At 47.4% G+C, this 19,016-nt stretch overlaps 1 protein-coding gene across 4 annotated transcripts in view; it reads right to left on the bottom strand.

The window, feature by feature from the left end:
- The window catches only part of LOC147888338 (uncharacterized), a 141,928-nt gene that overhangs the window by 56,334 nt on the left and 66,578 nt on the right, over positions 1–19,016 (bottom strand). For all 4 annotated transcript variants that reach the window (XM_087392432.1, XM_087392433.1, XM_087392431.1 and 1 more), the window contains one exon: positions 6,771–6,863. In XM_087392432.1, the coding sequence (XP_087248558.1) occupies positions 6,771–6,863 (93 nt within the window). The remainder of the gene's footprint in view (positions 1–6,770; positions 6,864–19,016) is intronic.

A 19,016-nucleotide genomic window follows, 5' to 3' on the forward strand; every position in this document is an offset into this window, starting at 1 on the left:
CCACCATTCATGATGCAGTCATTGAAGAAAGAGCTGTCAATAGACAACAAAGGCAAGTTCCCAAATGGCTTCTTGATACATTGAGGGAATAGATAGATGCATGGTCACTTTCTTGAGTTTGCACTCCTTGCTACAGCTTGCAATGAAGAGCCCTTGTGCCATAAAGATGCTTTTGACAGAAAAGAGTGGATGGATGCAATGAGAGCTGAGTTACATTCCATTGCTAAAAATGACACATGGGAATTAGTAGATCTCCCTCCAGGCAAGCATGCCATTGGAACCCGGTGGGTCTACAAATTAAAAAGGAAATATGATGGTAGCATAGATCGATACAAAGCCCGTCTTGATGCAAAAGGGTATGCCCAACAACAAGGCATTGCCTTTGAGGAGACATTTGCTCCCACATCCAAGATTACTACCATTAGATGTGTCATTGCCATTGCAGCCCATCATCATTGGCAAGTGCACCAACTTGACATCAAGATTGCTTTTCTTCATGGGGATCTGGAGGAAGAAGTATATGTCACACAACCTCCTAGCTTTGAGGGTGTTAATTCTGAAAATAAGGTATGCCGGCTTAGAAAAGCCTTTTATGGTTTGAAGCAGGCACCCAAGGCATGGCATGCCAAAATTATTATTTGGGCATTCAGTTTGCTCATGATGAGGGGGGTATCATGATGTCTCAGTCCAAGTATATTGGACAGCTCCTTGATCGTTTTCAGTTTGAGGATTGCAAGCCAATCTCTACTCCAGTGGACCCTAGCTTCAAATTCTCAGCTCATGATGGGAGCCCACCATGTGATATCACTCTTTATCAGCAGGCTGTTGGATGCCTTATTTATTTATGTCACACCAAACCTAACTTACAGTATGCAGTATCTCAGCTCAACAGATTCATGCACATGCCCAGTTCACAGCATTGGCAGGCACTGAAGAGAGTCTTCAGATATCTCAGAGGCACTCAAGATTTAGCCCTCTTCTATGGCAAGGTTCACTTACCGTGCATGCTTACACGGATAGTGACTGGGTAGGATGTTCCGACACCAGAGTGTCACATACTGGCAATTGTTTTTTGCTTGGCAATTCATGTATCTCTTGGCTCAGCAAGAAGCAACCAACAATTGCCACATCTAGCTGTGAGGCTGAGTACAGGCAGCTTTCACCGCTACAGTGCAGTGTGTTTGGCTTCGACAGTTACTTACAGATCTTGGTATTCGCCAGACATCCTCCACTATTGTCTACACTGACAGCCAGAGTGCTTTGGCCATTGCGCGTAACCCAGTGATTCATGCGCGTACCAAGCGTATTGAAGTTCACTATCATTATGTTCGGAAGCGGTTGTCAGCAGGAGACATAGAGTTGTCCTATCTTCCCACAGAGGACAACATAGCAGATATGTTTACAAAGGCACTTCCTCGTCCCAAGTTCGAAGTCTTCCGACAGGCTTAACACTTGGTTCCCTTTGTTACATGATCTGACATCCCTTGTACATTCATAGAGGGCTATATCCTTTTGGATGAACATGTGCCACCATGACCAGAAAATACCAGGTATTCTGAGACGTTTCCAGAGTACTTCAACCCATCCCATGGAGGAGGGTTTGTAGGCCATCTCCTGGTGGTTCTAGTGATGCCCTATAGGCCATGGTATGTGCCTTGTAGGCATAAATAGAGGCACTGGTAGTGCCTTTTAGGCCACATAGGACACTTAGACCTATCTGACACCTAGGACACTTAGTCCTAGGTCTAGGTACAAGTACCTTGTACTCTCTATTTTTTCATTATCCAAGTTTGATGTGACGGCTAAGACTAGTTCCACTCTAACGTAACTGTACTCTCTCTCTTTTGCTATCGACCCTTCACATTTTGCAGGAGCTTGCTTTGAATCCAAGAAATTTGGTCATATGGCTTCGCAATGCCCTCTAGCCTTACACAAAATGCTGCGTAAACATGGATGCCCTTGGGACTTCTGGGCTTACGAATAGAATCACTAAGCCAGGTTATGTTGTTCAAGATAAGGGAAAAGCTAAGGTTGCTCTTGCCAATAATGGTAAAGCCCAACTGCCCCCCGTGGCTCAATCAAAAGCGAAGGGAAAATCCTCGAGTGACGGTTAGCCACGAGGAAAATTGTATCAGATGGTAGGCCCCCTCCCCCTCGTACTTGGACAGGTGTATCCTCTAATGGGCACACCTCCGCTGAGCTGCTGTAACTGCGAGTTGTACTTTGTTCCTAGAAGATGAGCTTTCTCTCTTATCGCCTGGTTCTTGGGATCATGCTTTGGATCCTGCAACGGACATGCAGTCTTGATTACTATCTTGGTGTGTGAGGATGTGTATATACTTGTAAATCTGTAAATAAGCTGCCAAAAATTCAGTGTGTGACATATAATGTACAGTTATGTGATTTGGGGAAATGAAGGACTGTTTGGGCTTATGCCTGTTCAATTTACATTGCTTCATGATCATCATCGCAGCCTACCCCTATCACCATCATAAAGAATTCGCAAACTGTCAACCAACTCTCAAATTTGCTTCGCAATCTGGCTCCCTTTAGGGAACCAAAATTGCAATTCTCACTCCAGATACAAATCTATAATTCCATCGAAGACACACTCAAAATTAACTTGAAGCAAAGAGGAATTTGTACAATCATGCACCAAATCAAAACACTCCACAACCAGCTTCAAAACATCCAAGAGGAAAAACCTCCACTGACAAGCACAGAATCTCACAAAGACAAGTTCCCATGCAAATGAGGGTTTGCATTATTTCTCTGGCTACAGAGTGGATATGATACCAACTGAAATAGGCACCCAAAGCGACGGTTAACCAGGTTCTACTCTAATGCCAAGGCCTCCAAAACAACCATAGACTAGGTAGAATATAAACAAGGAGTTGGCGAGCTCACTTCCCAGCCAAAGTCCAGTATAAAGGATCACCATCCAAGCCTAACGTTAGTCGAGCAATGCATCATGTCCATGACCACAACCCCTTGTGTCCCATACCACAGGAGAGTGTGTTAGGCCAAACTAGGCATACACCTGGCCTGCTCACGGTCCTGGCATTCAAAGGAGTCCATCCCAATATTGAATAGATCCCTGTAAGTGAGCCCAGTCTCATATTTATAAAATTTCATAGGGAGTCCTTATCTTAAGGACACCTGTATAATGTGTTCTAACTAACCGCTTTAAAGACGTCCAATGCTTGGACCTAACCCCACCATTAATGCCAACTCATGCTATGACCTTGAGGTCATTACAGATGGTAATACTTAGGGACATCCCCTCCTTGTTTAGGGTCGGCGGTGCCCGATCGACAAGGGTCACAGTGGCCCTGGTTACACGCAGAGCTACGACTAGGAGATGTACCAGGACTGCACCCTTGAGGGGCCGACAGCGCTCTATTGCTGACCTCATACCTCCATTGCCTCATCCATCCTGATGTCCTGCTGCTGCTGATGATGATGATGATGATGCTGAGATTGATACATATAGTCAACTACCGACATGACTATGTTGTACTTAGGACTTAGTACTGCCATCTTGCATTTTTTTGCATTCTGCATTGGTGTGGATGCTCGTTTAGTAGCTCCACTACCACAGCTCATTGTATCAGGTTTTTCACAGTCTCATAGACCCATCGGTCTTCCAAAGACTTTAATAAGCTTTCTTTCTTTCTTTTTTTCTTTTTTTCTTTCTTTCTAGTGTCTCAGAAATGAGTTCTTTTTTGGTAGCTGCTGATCCCTTTATAACAACTTCTGTCCATTCAAGCATCACTTCATTCCCCTTGTTGAGCTGTTGTGCAAATTCAGCATGCTTACCATTCATGGTAGTCTGCATGGCCTCCATCTCTTTCTTAAGAGCTGCATTTTCTGCTTTGAGCTCACCCATAACTTTGCAGCCCCCATCTGATGTTGTTTGTTTGCCCTTCATTTGTTGTAACTCAGTCCCCAATGTGTATAATAGGTCTTGTAGCTTGGTCTTCTCATTTTCCCATTCTGCTCTCTCCTTCTCCCATTCTTCTTTCTTGGCTTTCTCCTTTCTCCATTCCTCTTGTACCTTCCCACCTTGTTTCCGAATCTCAGCCAGTGTTTTGTCCACATGTGCTTTCTCAGCCAATAGGGTCACATTGTTGGTCTCCAAGCTGTCTATTTTTTCTATCAACACGAAGCAGATTTTTGTTGAGGCATGTGAGTACTTCTGTAGTGCCTTTGCGAGCTGTCCCTATAGAGAGGACTGCCATGGCTGTCTCCAAATCTAGTTTTCCCCATGTGCCTTCTACTCCCGCTTTTGTAGGCATGGTGCTTCAATCAAATAGTGCTTTTCTGCCCTTCCTTCACGTCCCCATCCCTGTTTCCACTTTCATTGTAGTGTGGTTGAGGCCTTCTTTCCCTTGTTTTTTTTTGCAGCTTGAGATCGAGGTGTGGAGGTGCAGCGAATGGAGCTGAGGCCTTGTGGAGTTGTCCAAGGGCTGGCAAAGTGGGTTGAGGGCTGAGGTCTAGTGGAGGTGGCAAAGGGCTAGCGCAGTGGACTGAGGGGTAGCGGGGTGGAGAGGCAAGTTGCGGCGGAGAGGTAGAGCAAGGCAGGGAGGCAAGGCGAAGGGGGGAGCAGCAAGGGACGTAGCAATGGCACAGCAGAGCGGGGCAGTGAAGCAGAGCAATAGAACAATGTCGATGGAAGCAACAACAGCAGCTGCAACAGAGGCGCCACCGTGCGGGTAGCTGCAGCGTGGGAAGAGGGGTTAGGCGGGGGAGGTAGGCTAGGCGAAGGAGCTAGGAGGGGCTAGGCGGGGCTAGGCGGGGGGGCTAGGCGGGGCGGAGGGAGCTAGGCAGGGCTAGGCGAGAGAGAGAGAGAGAGAGAGAGAGAGAGAGAGAGAGAGAGAGAGAGAGAGAGAGAGAGAGGTACCTCCCTCAAGGGTCTCGAGGAGGATCAACTCTGGGAGGGACTCAAAGCTCTTAACCACCAATTTGATCCTCAGGACCCCATCGTCTACTACCACTGAAGCTGCCGGATCTAGTGGGGACACCAACACCGTGCCAGACGCTCTACCAATGGAAGGAAGGATGGCTCTATATTCCTTTGGAAGCCCCGGAAAGCCGAGCGTCATTGGGAATCGGGGAATATGGTGCGTCGTGTCCATGTCCTCCACTGTGAAGCCATGGCACCAAGGGAAAAGGTACACCAGATGCTGGCCAAGGAGGATGGGGCTCTGCTCCACAAGTGTCAAGGCGGTAGCACAAGAGCTCACCTGGAAGAGAAAGACGGCTCTTCCATAGATGGTAACCTCCTGGATGTGGTCTCCTTCTGCCAAGCTCGCCTGCATCCACTCTCTCACCTGTCTCCTTGTGGGAGTGAGGCCCACAATTCTGCCCACAACTACCTTGTCTTGAATTGACTATGCACCTGTTGCTTGTCAGCTCGAGAAAGGATAACCTTAATGGCTATAGGATTCGAGAGTGCTTCCATAGATCTCCTCTGGCCAGACCAAGGATCACCACCAAGATTTTCTCTCTCCGAACAAACACAAAAAATTCCCGCTGCGAGGAAGGGAACAAGAAACAAAGAGCCACCTGGTCGGTGGGCAGGGAAGCTGCCTCATCCCAAGAAGGCTAGGAAGAGCCCTTGAAAAAAGAGGCGCCTCTAAGAAGCCCCTGCTACCCAAACCCTAACACACCCCAGGCTTAAGGGTGAGACAAGAAAGGGATGAAGGGTTGCAAAGGGGTCCTTTGAAAAGGAAATCGGAGTAGAGAGAACGAGAGAGAGGAGGGCGGGGAGGGAGGTGGAGAAGAAGGGTGAGATGGAGGCGGGGAAGGAGGCGGAGAAAGAGGGTGGAGAATGGGAAGGAGGCATGGAGGAAGTGGAAGGGAAGGAGGCGGAAGGGGAGTAGGGAGGGAGGTGGAAAAGGGGAGAGATGAGGCGGAGGGGGAGGAGGGGAAGGAAGCGGAGGGGGAGGCAGAGAAGATGGCGGGGAAGGAGGCAGAGTGGGAGGCGGGAAGGAGGAGGCGGGAGGGAGGCCAAGGAAAGGCGGAAGAGGAGGCGAAGTGAGGGCGGGGCTGGAGGCGGGAGATGGCGGGAGGAGGAGGAGTGGAGCTGGAGGAAGGAGCGGGAATGGATGCGGAGGAGGAGGCGGAGTGGAGGTGGGGAAGGAGGAGGTGGAAGAAGGCTGGAGGATGGCGGGGGGCCGGGCAGCGAGAGCAGCCAGGGAGCCGTATCCAAAGCTGGACTTCCACGCGTTCATTGCTGTTGTTTCCTTTATGTTCCATGCTGTTGCTTTATATGCTATGTATTTCAAAAGTATAGAGAATCTAGTCTTGTGATGAGAACTTGCACCCATCACTATGCTCCAATATAGGAGTCTTAAAGTACCTGTAAATGATAACCACTTCACTCGTCCTACTTGCGACAAACTCATGAATCTATGAGCAAGATATAGACGCATACGTCAAAACAAGGAACCGTCAATGGGCAAAATAAGCACACCAAAAAAATGAGACATGCCATGCAATCTCTATGGCGTGAGCCTTAAGATTCACATGCACATATGAGATTTTAGCATCACATTTAGCTGAATTGAAAATACATGTTATTTTAATTAAAATTCCTTAAACATCCTATCGCAATAGCTCAAAATTGTTGGGCATCCCATAAAGTGCTGTTAAAAAATCCGTAATAAAAGTTCAATATCATAATGACTAAAGCACTCATGAAAGACAACCACTGGGTCAAACCTTCATACCCATAAAATCAACCTTTGAATAAAGCTCTTTCAAACCTGATCAATCAAGTCGGGATTATGCAATCCCCAGCCTTTTTGCTTATATGCTTCTCGAACCTCTTCACAGGAGTTGCAACAATCATCATCTGACTGAAATAAACACAAAAAATATCCATAAAGATTTACATTAAAACTCTAAAACGAGACTTTGTATTTATGACCATTGATGCACCATCTCTCTCTCTCTCTCTCTCTCTCTCTCTCTCTCTCTCCCCCCCTCCACTGCAACCCCTAGCTCTCCCCTTAGCCCTTCCTCCCCTTCTCCACTCTCAGCCCCTCCCCCTTCCCTCTCCCTCTCCATCGCTACTGATCTCTCGGTCGCTGCTTTCTCTCCGTCGCTGCTGATCTCTTGGTTGCTGCTGCTCTCTCCTCATGAGTCGTTGCTCACTTCCATCCTTCCATCCGTCGTCGTCGTTGTTGCTTTCTCTCTCTCTCTCTCTCTCTCTCTCTCTCTCTCTGTGCCCTGCTGCACCCCCTAGCTCTCCCCTTAGCCCTTCCTCCCCTCTCAGCCCCTCCACTTCCCTCTCCCTCTCCGTCGCTACTGATCTCCCGGTCGTTGCTTTCTCTCCGTCGCTGCTGATCTCTTGGTCGCTGCTGCTGCTCTCTCCTCATCAGTCGCTGCTCACTTCCATCCTTCCATCCGGCATCGTCGTTGTTGCTCTCACTCATCGCTCTGCTCACGCCATCGTCGGCTCACCGCTCTGCTCACGTGATCGTCTGCCCATCGCTTTGCTCACGCAATTGTCAGCTCCCTCTCCACTTCCGTCAACCTCAGCGCTGAGACTCTTCAACGACTAGCAGCCTCAAACCACATCATTCACGCCCCCTCTGCTCACGTCTCGTCACTCATGTCGCCTTTGCTCCCGTCGCTCATGTCGCCTGCTACTCCCGTCACCTCTGCTCCCGTTGTTCAAGCCCCCTCTGCTCACGTCTTTGTTTGTTCAACCGTTCATGTCATAGCCATTTGGCCATCGCTCCGCCTATGCCATCACTATGCCTACGCCTACCCTCCCTACGCCCAAGTTTGTCTGTTTTGGCTAGGTTAGATTAGCTGGCTGGTTAGGTTTAGTTACCTTGGGTCAAGGTAGCTAGTTGGGGTTAGGTTAGGTCAATCTAACTAGGATTAGGCTAAGTCATGGGTTAGGTTAGGTTAAATTAACTACTTGTCCTAACTATCCTACGGACTAATTGTCCTAGGTGACCTAGGGACCCAAACCCCCTCTGCAGAGGAGGGGGGGGGTGGGGGGGAGAGGAGCCTTTAACACCCCCTTTTGAAGGCCGCCTCCATCGGCATTTTCAGTGATTCTCAACTGCTCATTACAATAGGATAACCGGAGTCAGTTTTCGGAATGGGAAAAGTAGAGAAAGACAAAGACAAAATCAAGAAAGAAGACATAAAACAGCAGATACAATCAAAGCTCAAGGATGTGAATAAGCGCTTCAACCGGAGTGGATAGCAAAGCAATTTACAAGACTGGATCTACCTCTACCTCTTCAGCTTCAGCCACAGCCATAGCCACATCTACAATCACACCCACTCCAGCTACTTCATCTACAGACATACCCCTGACAGTAGGCACGACATTGACTTCCTCCTCTTCTCCCACAACAAAGGGGTTGACACCGATCTCCTTCCTCTCTTCTTCTCCCGCTACAGTTACAGTCTCCCCATCCGCTACATTACCTATGTCACCTACATCGGAGGTGTCATACACTGTCCCACACTACTACTACACCTTTCTTTCTCCTCTCCCTCTTAGCCAGCCACCTCTCCCACACCCATCTGGTATCATTCAACCCATGCATCATACATCCCCTTATCTCACCCAGGTAGCCCAGTCACAATCCACCTTTTTGCCACACTCTCCTAGCTTTGTACCACAGACCTTTCAGTTTCAGCTTGGGCGAGGACTAGCTGACCCATCACCAAATGCTCTGCTCATGGAGGTACACAGCATTCATGTACACAAGATGGAGTTGACTCGCTTCACACAGGAGCTTCATTGACCCACCACGATATACACAGATCCACTTACCCCACTCACTGAGGATCTCTATTGGGAAATTTCGGGTCTCTTCACATAGACTACGCATTGAGAGTGGCAGGGCAAAGGGTCTACCCCGAGATAGGCGCACATGCACATTATGTGACACACAAGAGGTTGAGTCGGAGGAGCATTTCATTTTCAGGTGCCCGGTTTACTATGAGATCCGAGGACGCTTCTACTGCCTCTTCAGAGACAGTTCTGGGGTGCTGTCCCGGTTTCTCTCCTATCCAGACCAGAGATGCTTGGCGTCTTTCATCCATGAGGCAGTGAGGCACCACGAGCGTCTACTTTGATCACGGAGACAGGAGCATACCTCCTCCTTGGTAGACCCTTCTCAGAGCTCGATCACAGAGTTCTTCTAGCCAAACCAAGTGGACCCCCATACTACGAGGTCCCGACATCATCGAGATCCAGAGCCAGCGACACGACAGCTCAGTCAGAGGATTGACGCACAGATTACACTTGGGGATATCCCCCCTCTGTTCAAAGTCAGAGCTCGACTGACAGGGGTCAATAAAGCCCTTGTTAGGCACAGAGCTATGATCAAGAGACAACACAGGATCACGTCCTTGAGTAGCTGACAGCACTCTATCGCCGACTTCATGCTCCCACCGTCTCATCCAAATGGATGAACTGATGATGATGATGATACTAATGTGTAGTCAATCACTCTGACATGACTATGTTGTACTTAGCACTAGCTTTTTGCATTCTGCATTGGTGTGGATGCTCATTTAGTAGCTCCACCCTCACAGTTTGTTTGTATCAGGATTCTCACAATCTCATAGACCCATCGGTCTTCCGAAGACTTTAATAAACTTTCTTTCTCTCTCTCTCTCTCTCTCTCTCTCTCTCTCTCTCCAAGAGGCAGCGTGATGTCAGAGGCCAATCATCCATCGCAAGGTTTTTTCAACCTCCCATTTGACGGCCCCTCTATGATTGGCCTCTGACGATCACCACAGGCATATATATATATTTGTATCTCCCCCCTTCTGCTCCATTTTTTTGTGCCATTTTTTGTATCATCTGGAGATAGATACACATTTTTTGTACCAGGACCAGACACACCGTCCTTCATAACTGTTTTTGAAGAAACGGTTGGCCGGACTGTTTTGAGACCGCCACCGTTATGCTCATTGTACTAGTTATCTTTAGTCTCATAGACCTTCACGGTCTCCTGAAGACTTTAATAAAATCTCTCTCTCTCTCTCTCTCTCTCTCTCTCTCTCTCTCTCTCTCCAAGACCCATCTTCACAATGACCCATGCAACCCAAGCACGGCTCACATGAGGGCGTAGTCCTTTGGATAGACTAGAGCAACAGTGCTTCAAGGCGCACTTCCAGGATCCATCGACAAAGGGCTGGCTTTTTGACACACTTGTGCGACTGACTACCATGTATGCAGCACCGTTTTGGGGATGCAATCTTCCGAGGACAGACTGGAGAAGCTTCGAGCGGCTACAGGCGACAATGGGGTCTAGGATGATCTGATGTAAGCCCTCAGTCCCACATGAGATAGTACAGGAAGAGTTCGCCATGACACCTCTCCAGGTTGATGCCATCTTTCAGACGGTGACTTTCATCCACAGAGTCTGGGACTTACCCCACTGGAGATTTCCAAGGTTGGCCCTAGAGTCATCCAGACGAGCAGAGAGCAGGACAGACACATGGTATGCACGCATATCCACATGGCTTGCCAGGCACGGTATCCAGATGGACAGGCTTCCCCCCTTTCAGTACAGCATGGATGCACCTCTTGAGTCAATCCCGCGAGATGAGATCAACCGTATCATACGGTTAGACCTCCTCAAGCTTCATACATCTTGGAATTGGGGGGAGGACCAAGCCCCCCACCAAGACCCAGTTTTACTGCAACAACTTCTTGAGAGTATCAGAGGAGCGATTCATCATCAAACCCCAATGTCCGAAGGACAGAGGAGTCTCCCATGCAATGAGGATTGCGCTAGATCACATGGACCCCAACGAGACGAGACCTCGACATGACCGTGACCCGGAGCCTGTGACCCCACAGCTCAGACAGAGGGTCGACACATGAATCACACTTGGAGACATCCCCTCCTTGTTTAGAGTCGGAGCCCGACTGACGGGGGTCACAGTAGCCCTGGTTAGACGTAGAGCTACGACGAGGAGACGTGCCAGGACCGCATCTCTGAGTGGCCGACAGCACTCTATTGCCGACTTCATGCCTCCACTGCCTCATCCATCCTGATATCTTGCTGTTGCTGGGGATGATGATGATATTGATGATGATGCTGAGATTGATATATAAAGCCGACCATCGACATGACTATGTTGTACTTATTTTCTCAATTCAAGCAACAAGCTGTGTTTCACCTAAAGCTGTTTCTTAAAAATATATTGAAGTGTAAATAGCTCAAATATCTAGTCAAATATTTTTATAGGAAGAACATCAAGATCCTTAGATGTTATCTAAAAGTAATTCAATTATATCCACATCAAATCGTAACCAAAGAGAAGGAACTTAGTCATTTCAACAACACCAAGATGCATGCTAAACGAGAAAAAGATACTCAATGCTTAACATTGGGCAAAAGATTGTGAACGATTCAGCCATCTTCTATAAATCTGCCTTATGTTGTCTAAGGTGCTGCTGCAAGTTTTCACAAGCCAAACTAGCTCCAAGACTTACTGACTTGAATGGAAGCTGCACAGACTTATCTCAAGCCAATCATGTGGTCACGATGACTTTCTCTCGACACAACTCTTTTGTTTTGGCTTGACGTTTGCTAGGTTGCTCCATTGATCAAGATAGTTTCCAAAGACTTTAATAAACTTTCTTTCTTTCTTTCTCTCTGTGTAAATGGTGAGTCATGTAGCAGGATGCTATTGTTGGGAAACAAAGATTCTCTGAAAGTGTGACCCCAGGTGTCACACTCTCCTATTCTAGCCTCTACTGCAGATCACGGGAACAGCACCATGATTCTCCTCCCAGCCTATTCTTGCTAAGGCTCACAAGCGAGACAGAGATCTACGTTACCAAAAATTACATGAATCATTAGCTTCTCTTCTCTCTCTAGCCTTAGCAAACCCCAAATCCCTAGATAGATCTAGATGCCACATGTCATCTATATAGGGCCTTCCTAATGCAACATTTCACCCCTCTCTTGGGATGCATTTAATTCCTTGCCCCTAGGCAATATCTCAGCACTAGGCCCTTGGTCTTAGATCTATCTAGTCTGGTGCTATCAGCCCTCACCTAGGACCTTGACATTAAATCCCTCCCGATCATTTACATGAAGCGCAAACACATATATTACAGAGATAGATCCGTTAAGGGAAATGTCGACTGATTCTTCCAAGGTCATGCTACCTCGGCTAGAGCGTAACATTCCTTCCCTCTTCAGACATCAGCGTCCTCGATGATAAAGTCTGGGAACACTCTCCGCAACTGATATACGGATTCCCAGGTAGCTTCGGATAGAGGCTGACCATGCCATGCAACCAACACCGTGGGTATCTTTCGATTTCGTACTTGCATTGTTCCTCGGTCCAGGATTCTTGTTGGTTTGTGCCTTGCAATATCCTCTATCTCCTGAAACAAAACCACACCTTCGATTAGTGAGTCACCTATATGTAAAAATTTCTTTAAGCGCGAAACATGAAAAACCGGGTGCACCTTACACCCCTGTGGCAATTCTAATTTATAGGCTACACTGCCTATTCTCTTTAGAATTAACCACGGCCCACAGTATCGAGGTGATAACTTAGCACACTCTCCTGAAGTCAACGACTTCGAGTGCGAAGGAATTCTGAGAAAAACTTTTTCTCCTTCTTCAAATACTCTTATAGACCGATTTTCATCCGCATACACCTTGGCTCTATCCATAGCCTGGAGGATATTAGCTCTCGCAAGTGCTAGCATCTCTCGCATCTGAACTACAAAGTTCGCGGCACTAGGCACTTTCTGAGGTACTCCAACTATAGTTGGATTGGCTGGTCTATAACCATAGTTCAGCTCAAACGGACTGAACCCAGTAGATGAATGTTTCCTATCATTGTAGGCAAACTCCAACAATGGCAACCACTTGTCCCATGTATATTGCCTCAATGACACATATGCCCTCAGCATATCCTCTAAAGTCTGGTTGACTCTCTCCGTCTGACCATCCGTCTCAGGATGATCCCCACTACTCATTCCCAACTCAGTCCTTAGTGTCTCAAATACCGCTGTCCAAAAATGACCGGTAAATCTAACATCTTTGTCTGACACTATGGATCTAGACAATCCATGCAGACGAAATATATGTCTAATGAACAAATCCGCCACTTGCGGGGCACTAACAGACTCTCTAGTCGGAATGAAGTGAGCCATCTTGGTAGCCCTACAATAAAGTCCATGGAAATGCTCTCCCACTTACTTAGTGGTATTTCCAAGGGCTGTAAAAGTCCGGGTGGCTTCACCCGCTCGGCCTTACTTACCTGACACGAGAAACACCGTGTCACATACTCATGAATATGCTGTTTCATCCTTGGCCAAAAGAAATCTCGCTTCACGAGATCATACGTCTTCTCGACTCCTGGATGTCCCGCACACGGGCTATCATGGCATTGTCGAATGACTCTCTGCCTGAGATCATTCTGACCAGGTACTACAACCTTGCCATTTCTAACTAGCATACCATCCCTTATGGTATATCTTGCATAAGTTTGGCCTTTTCTGGATGCCAGGTCATCCTTTTCACTTTCCCCGGGTTTTAACACATGAGCCTTAGGCCATAAGCTCTGGACAAACTCGTCCACCTTTTGAGTTTCTCTGATCTCGGTCATTAGAGCACTCTCTAATACCGTGAAACTCAGGTTGTGCATAATGCGAGACAACGCATCAGCAACCTTATTGTCTTTTCCTCTTCGGTACCGAATCGTTAGATTAAACTCCTGCATGAGCTCTGCCCACCTAGCTTGGCGGCCCCTCAAGTCAGGTTGTTTACAAAAATGTTTCAGAGTATCATGATCTACATCCACATAAAACTCTGAACCATACAGATAATGCCTCCATGTTTTCAAAGCATGGATAACTGCATACAACTCCAATTCATGAGTTGGCCAATTCCTTTGAGAGGGAGAAAGCTTCTTGCTTTCAAAGGCTACTGGCCTTCCCTCTTGAAGGAGGACTGCTCCTACCGCAATGCCACTTGCATCGGTTTCTAGGAACAATGGTTTCTGGGGATCAACTATTTTTAACACCGGTCCTGAGACCACAGCTTGTTTTATGGTGTTAAAACTTTCCTGTTGATTCTGTCCCCAAATAAAAGGTACTTTATCTGAGGTCAAATCAGTCAATGGCGATACTATTCCGGAATATCCTTTGATATGCCTTCTATAAAACTGGACAAATCCCAAGAATGATCGCAACGCGGTCAGACTCTGAGGGATTGGCCAAGTTAGTATCGCAGCCACTTTCTTCGGATCCATTTCTACCCCCTGTGGAGTAATTATGAACCCTAAATACTCAAGCCTAACCATACACAGTATAGTCTTCTTTTTATTCACATAAAGACTGGCTTTCCTCAAAGTACTGAACACTATCCTTAAGTGTTCACGATGTTCAGTAACACTCTTACTGAATATTAGGATATCGTCTATGAAATGTACTACGAACTTTCCAATATACGGACGTAGTAAATCGTTCATAAGCATGACGAAGGTCGCTGGAGCATTGGTAAGTCCGAAGGGCATTACCAAAAACTCATAATGACCAAACCTGCTCCTGAAAGCGGTTTTATGCACATCCTCGGCTCTAATCCGGATCTGATGATAGCCGCACTTAAGATCTATCTTGCTGAAAATCACGGCTCCATGTAATGCATCTAGCAAATCATCAATCCGAGCCATCGGATACCTGTGCTTAACAGTGATATTATTCAATGCTCTGTAATCTATACAGAGGCGAAACGTATCATCCTTTTTCCTCTTTAATATCACTGGTGAAGCAAAAGGTGAGAAACTTGGTTGAATCTGCCCCAACTTGAGGTATTCTTCCAATTGTCTACGCACCTCCGCCTCTTCAGTAAAACTCATTCTATAGGGAGGTCTATTTACAGGTTCTGCCCCCGGGATCAGTTCAATCTTATGCTGAACTTTCCACTCTGGAGGTAACCCATAAGGTAGTTCATCCCTAAAACATTCAGAGAACTCCTCTGTTATAAGATTAGCCAGCTTGGCCATCTCACCACTTTGCGTAACATCAGTGCTAGTCGAAGAATCATTCACTGACTCTACCGATGCTGTGCAAAGGTACAAAAACTCTGCTTGAGCCTTTCTGATTTCCATCACGGAAACCAACGGTCCCTGAGGTATATCTCTTTCACCTCGCAAGACATAAAGCACATCATTCATCTTGAATTGATATACGTGCTTTTTCCAATCAATGGCTGGATTCTTCCTAGAATGCCACGCCATTCCCAGGGCTATATCCGCATGAGCAAGCTTGGTCATTTCAAAATCAAGCTTCTCAGCATAGTCCTGAATCCGAAGCTCCAACTGGGTAACCCTTTGGTCCCATACTTCAGTTGAACTTCCATCTGCCATCCTGACTGTGTACGCATAGTCAGATGGACTTGTCTTTAGTTTCAGCCTCTTCACGAGCTTGGAGTTAATCACATTGTGAGTTGACGCTGAGTCAAACAACACAATGACATCATGACTGGCCACTTGCCCTTTCATTTTAATTAACTCCGTATCATTGAAGGCTGTATACCCCGTTGCTGCGGGCTTAGATAGGATGTTATCAGGTGCACTCGTCACTAACTTAGCAACAGACACACAGAACAAACAAGGTACTAACCTCTGAGAAGATCCCGCTAGCTGAATCTGCATCTCTTCTGCTCTGGGACTTCCCTGCATCTCCACGTCGCACTCTGAGATCACCATCTCAGCCATCCGACGATCTTTATTACGTGGACAATCTCTCCACTCATGAGGTTGAAGGCAACCAAAGCATAAGCCTTCTCTCCTCGCTTTTTCCCGCTGTTCTGGGTTCAAGGGAGATTTAGACCAAGCCCGGGCTGCCATTGGGGTTACTTTCCTCTTCACCCCAATGGTGGTACTTGGTTTAGGAGTTTCAGCCGGTCTCGCCTGCTTGGCTTGACCACTCGGCTGCGAACCACTCCCTCTACTAGCCCACTTCTTCTTAAACCCAGATTTCTTCGGATACCCATACTGGGTTCCAACCTGTGCAAACCCACTTGGCTTGCTGCCCTTGGCATCCTCGTAGTTCAGGGCTATAGCTATTGCATCATCTAGCGTGTTCGCGTACTTAGCCCGAACTTCCATTTTTATTCGATCATTCAATCCAAATATGAAATCTTTCACTTGGATTGATTGAGGCAGGGGTTCGTCAACCTTCATTACACTCTCTCGAAACTTATCAGTGTATTCTGCCACTGATAAATTTCTCTGACGAAGGTTCCTATATTGATCCCAAGCTCGGGATGCCTCATCAGGAGGTAAGAAGTGTTTCCTGAACTCTCTTTTAAACCCCTCCCAGGTAGTGGATGCTATGCCATCTTTTTGTTGTTTAATCCACCACCGATCCGCTGCCTCACTAAACATGTGGGTGGCCTCGCAGATCTTTTTGATGTCATTTCTGATCTCACAAATGGCGAACGCCTCGTCCCATTTGTGTAACCAGGTCTCAATGACATCGGAGCTACGGTCATTCATCCGACCAGAATACTTTTCCGGTCTGTAATTCGCAATATTTGGCACTTTAGCCTTTCTAGGCTCGACCGTATGGACACTAGACTCCAGTTCCATTGGAGCCTTTCCCTTCTCTTCTCGAAAAGGTCTGGCAGACATACTCTGTAACGCTCTCCTAAGTTCAGATTGCCCTGCGTTGGCTTGTAATTGCTGCGCTAACAACTGTTGCAAGGCATCCTTCAGCAATGCAATCCTGTCAGATAAAGTGTGAGCTACTGGGCGCGATCCCTGCTGGGTCGGCCGGACTCCTGATTCACCAGGGTCCCTCCTGGAAGCCCCTTCTTCTGCTTCCATTTAGTTCAATAGGTGTTTTGTTTTGGGGTTTTTTTTTTTTATATTTAAAATAAACACCCCTAGAACACTGTAATCACAAGCTGACACAATTCAGTGTACTGACACTCTGAACACAATTCCCTATACTAGGGAATACCTGCAACCTCAAATTCGCACTAACTACGCATTTGACACAGGCATATATCCAAATAGCGCTTTTCCCTATACTAGGGAAATTCCTGCAAACTAACTCCGACTGAAGCACACAAGCATATGCACAGGCATAATCTGTCCCTGTTATAGCATCGTAAACTGCAAACACAGCTACAACCACCAAAGCCTAATCTGCTTCTGACAAAACAAGAATGACAGAACAAAAGGGAAAATGAGTAAAGTGCTCCCTGGTCTAGATCTGTCTGAGGGAATCCGTCTCAGCTCCACATCGTTCAAGCCCCTTGGTTGGCTGATCGGCGCCGTGCCTTCCAGAGGCCCTTCTTCCGTCTGACTTACGGGAACCCTGCTCTCCGTTCCTCGTCGATCAATTTCTCCCAGCCTACGGGCTAATTACGTACGCTAACGATCCCTTTTCTTTTCCCCGTCGACCGTAGACCACCACGTTATTCTACGCTCACTCGTCCAACCTGCCTTACGTAACTCCTTCGCCAAGGATGCACAACAGTCCTCTTTTCGCTTGTAGAACACCTCGCAGATTATCGGCTGTAGGCCCGTCACGTACGCTCCCGCTTATCGTCCGTCGTCACGACAGCTCCACTCTGCGTTGCTCTTCATCTCCCAATACTTGCTTGCGTAAACCGTTCGTAGGTCAGCGTCAGATGATCACCCTGTTGTTCGTCAACACAGCACACAGGCACTTCGACGATTTCACGCTATACATCACGTGAAGGTCACCGTCAGGTGCTTCGCCACCAACGCTCCACACCTTTCCCCTTCGTAACCTGGCTCTGATACCAATTGTCACACTCTCCTATTCTAGCCTCTACTGCAGATCACGGGAACAGCACCATGATTCTCCTCCCAGCCTATTCTTGCTAAGGCTCACAAGTGAGACAGAGATCTACGTTACCAAAAATTACATGAATCATTAGCTTCTCTTCTCTCTCTAGCCTTAGCAAACCCCAAATCCCTAGATAGATCTAGATGCCACATGTCATCTATATAGGGCCTTCCTAATGCAACATTTCACCCCTCTCTTGGGATGCATTTAATTCCTTGCCCCTAGGCAATATCTCAGCACTAGGCCCTTGGTCTTAGATCTATCTAGTCTGGTGCTATCAGCCCTCACCTAGGACCTTGACATTAAATCCCTCCCGATCATTTACATGAAGCGCAAACACATATATTACAGAGATAGATCCTTTAAGGGAAATGTCGACTGATTCTTCCGAGGTCATGCTACCTCGACTAGAGCGTAACACCAGGCTCCAAGACTTGTCCTCCTAGAGACTCCATGTTTGTGCTCGTCTAGACACGACGTGTCATCTCTCATGAGCCAATCACCACTAATTGATGACATAGGCATGATTCTGTTGCTTGAGGGTGATATGCTTGTTAGAAAGTAAGTGGTAAACTGTGAATCTCTCTCTCTCTCTCTCTCTCTCTCTCTCTCTCTCTCTCTCTCTCTCTCTCTCTCTCCAAGGAATTCTGGAGGAAATTCCTAGAACGCCGATCCCCCTCCCCCCTCACGGACACTTCCCTCTGGCACACCTACGCACGCACACTCTATGATATCCCTCATCAGCCTCCTCCTGCCCTCTCAACCACCCCCCGCCCCACCTCTTGTATCCTCTTCACAACCCAGGGAGTCATCCACGCAGCGCATAAGCTTCATAACGGTCGAGCTAAGGATCATGAGGGCCTATGCACAGAGTTTGTTGCCTATGGCATCAAAACTCTAGCCCCCATCCTGGCAACGCTGTTCAATGAAGCTATCTGCTATGGGTTCCCCAGAGCCAAGACCCTGAACACTATCACACCCATCCACAAAGCAAGAGATCCCATGGATCCAGGGAATTACATGACCATCATGGTTGGACATGTTATGTCCAAGATCTATGCATCAGTGTTAGATGGCGAGGTCAGTGCTCGCGCAGAGGTACAGAGGCTCAGGGCATCCGGACAGGCCAGCTTCAGGGCGGATCACTCGACTTACGATCACATTTTTA

This window comes from Dipteris shenzhenensis, chromosome 21 (assembly GCF_047967505.1).
Source record: "Dipteris shenzhenensis isolate YYH24624 ecotype China chromosome 21, Dip_SZ_1.0, whole genome shotgun sequence".
Taxonomy (NCBI): domain Eukaryota; kingdom Viridiplantae; phylum Streptophyta; class Polypodiopsida; order Gleicheniales; family Dipteridaceae; genus Dipteris; species Dipteris shenzhenensis.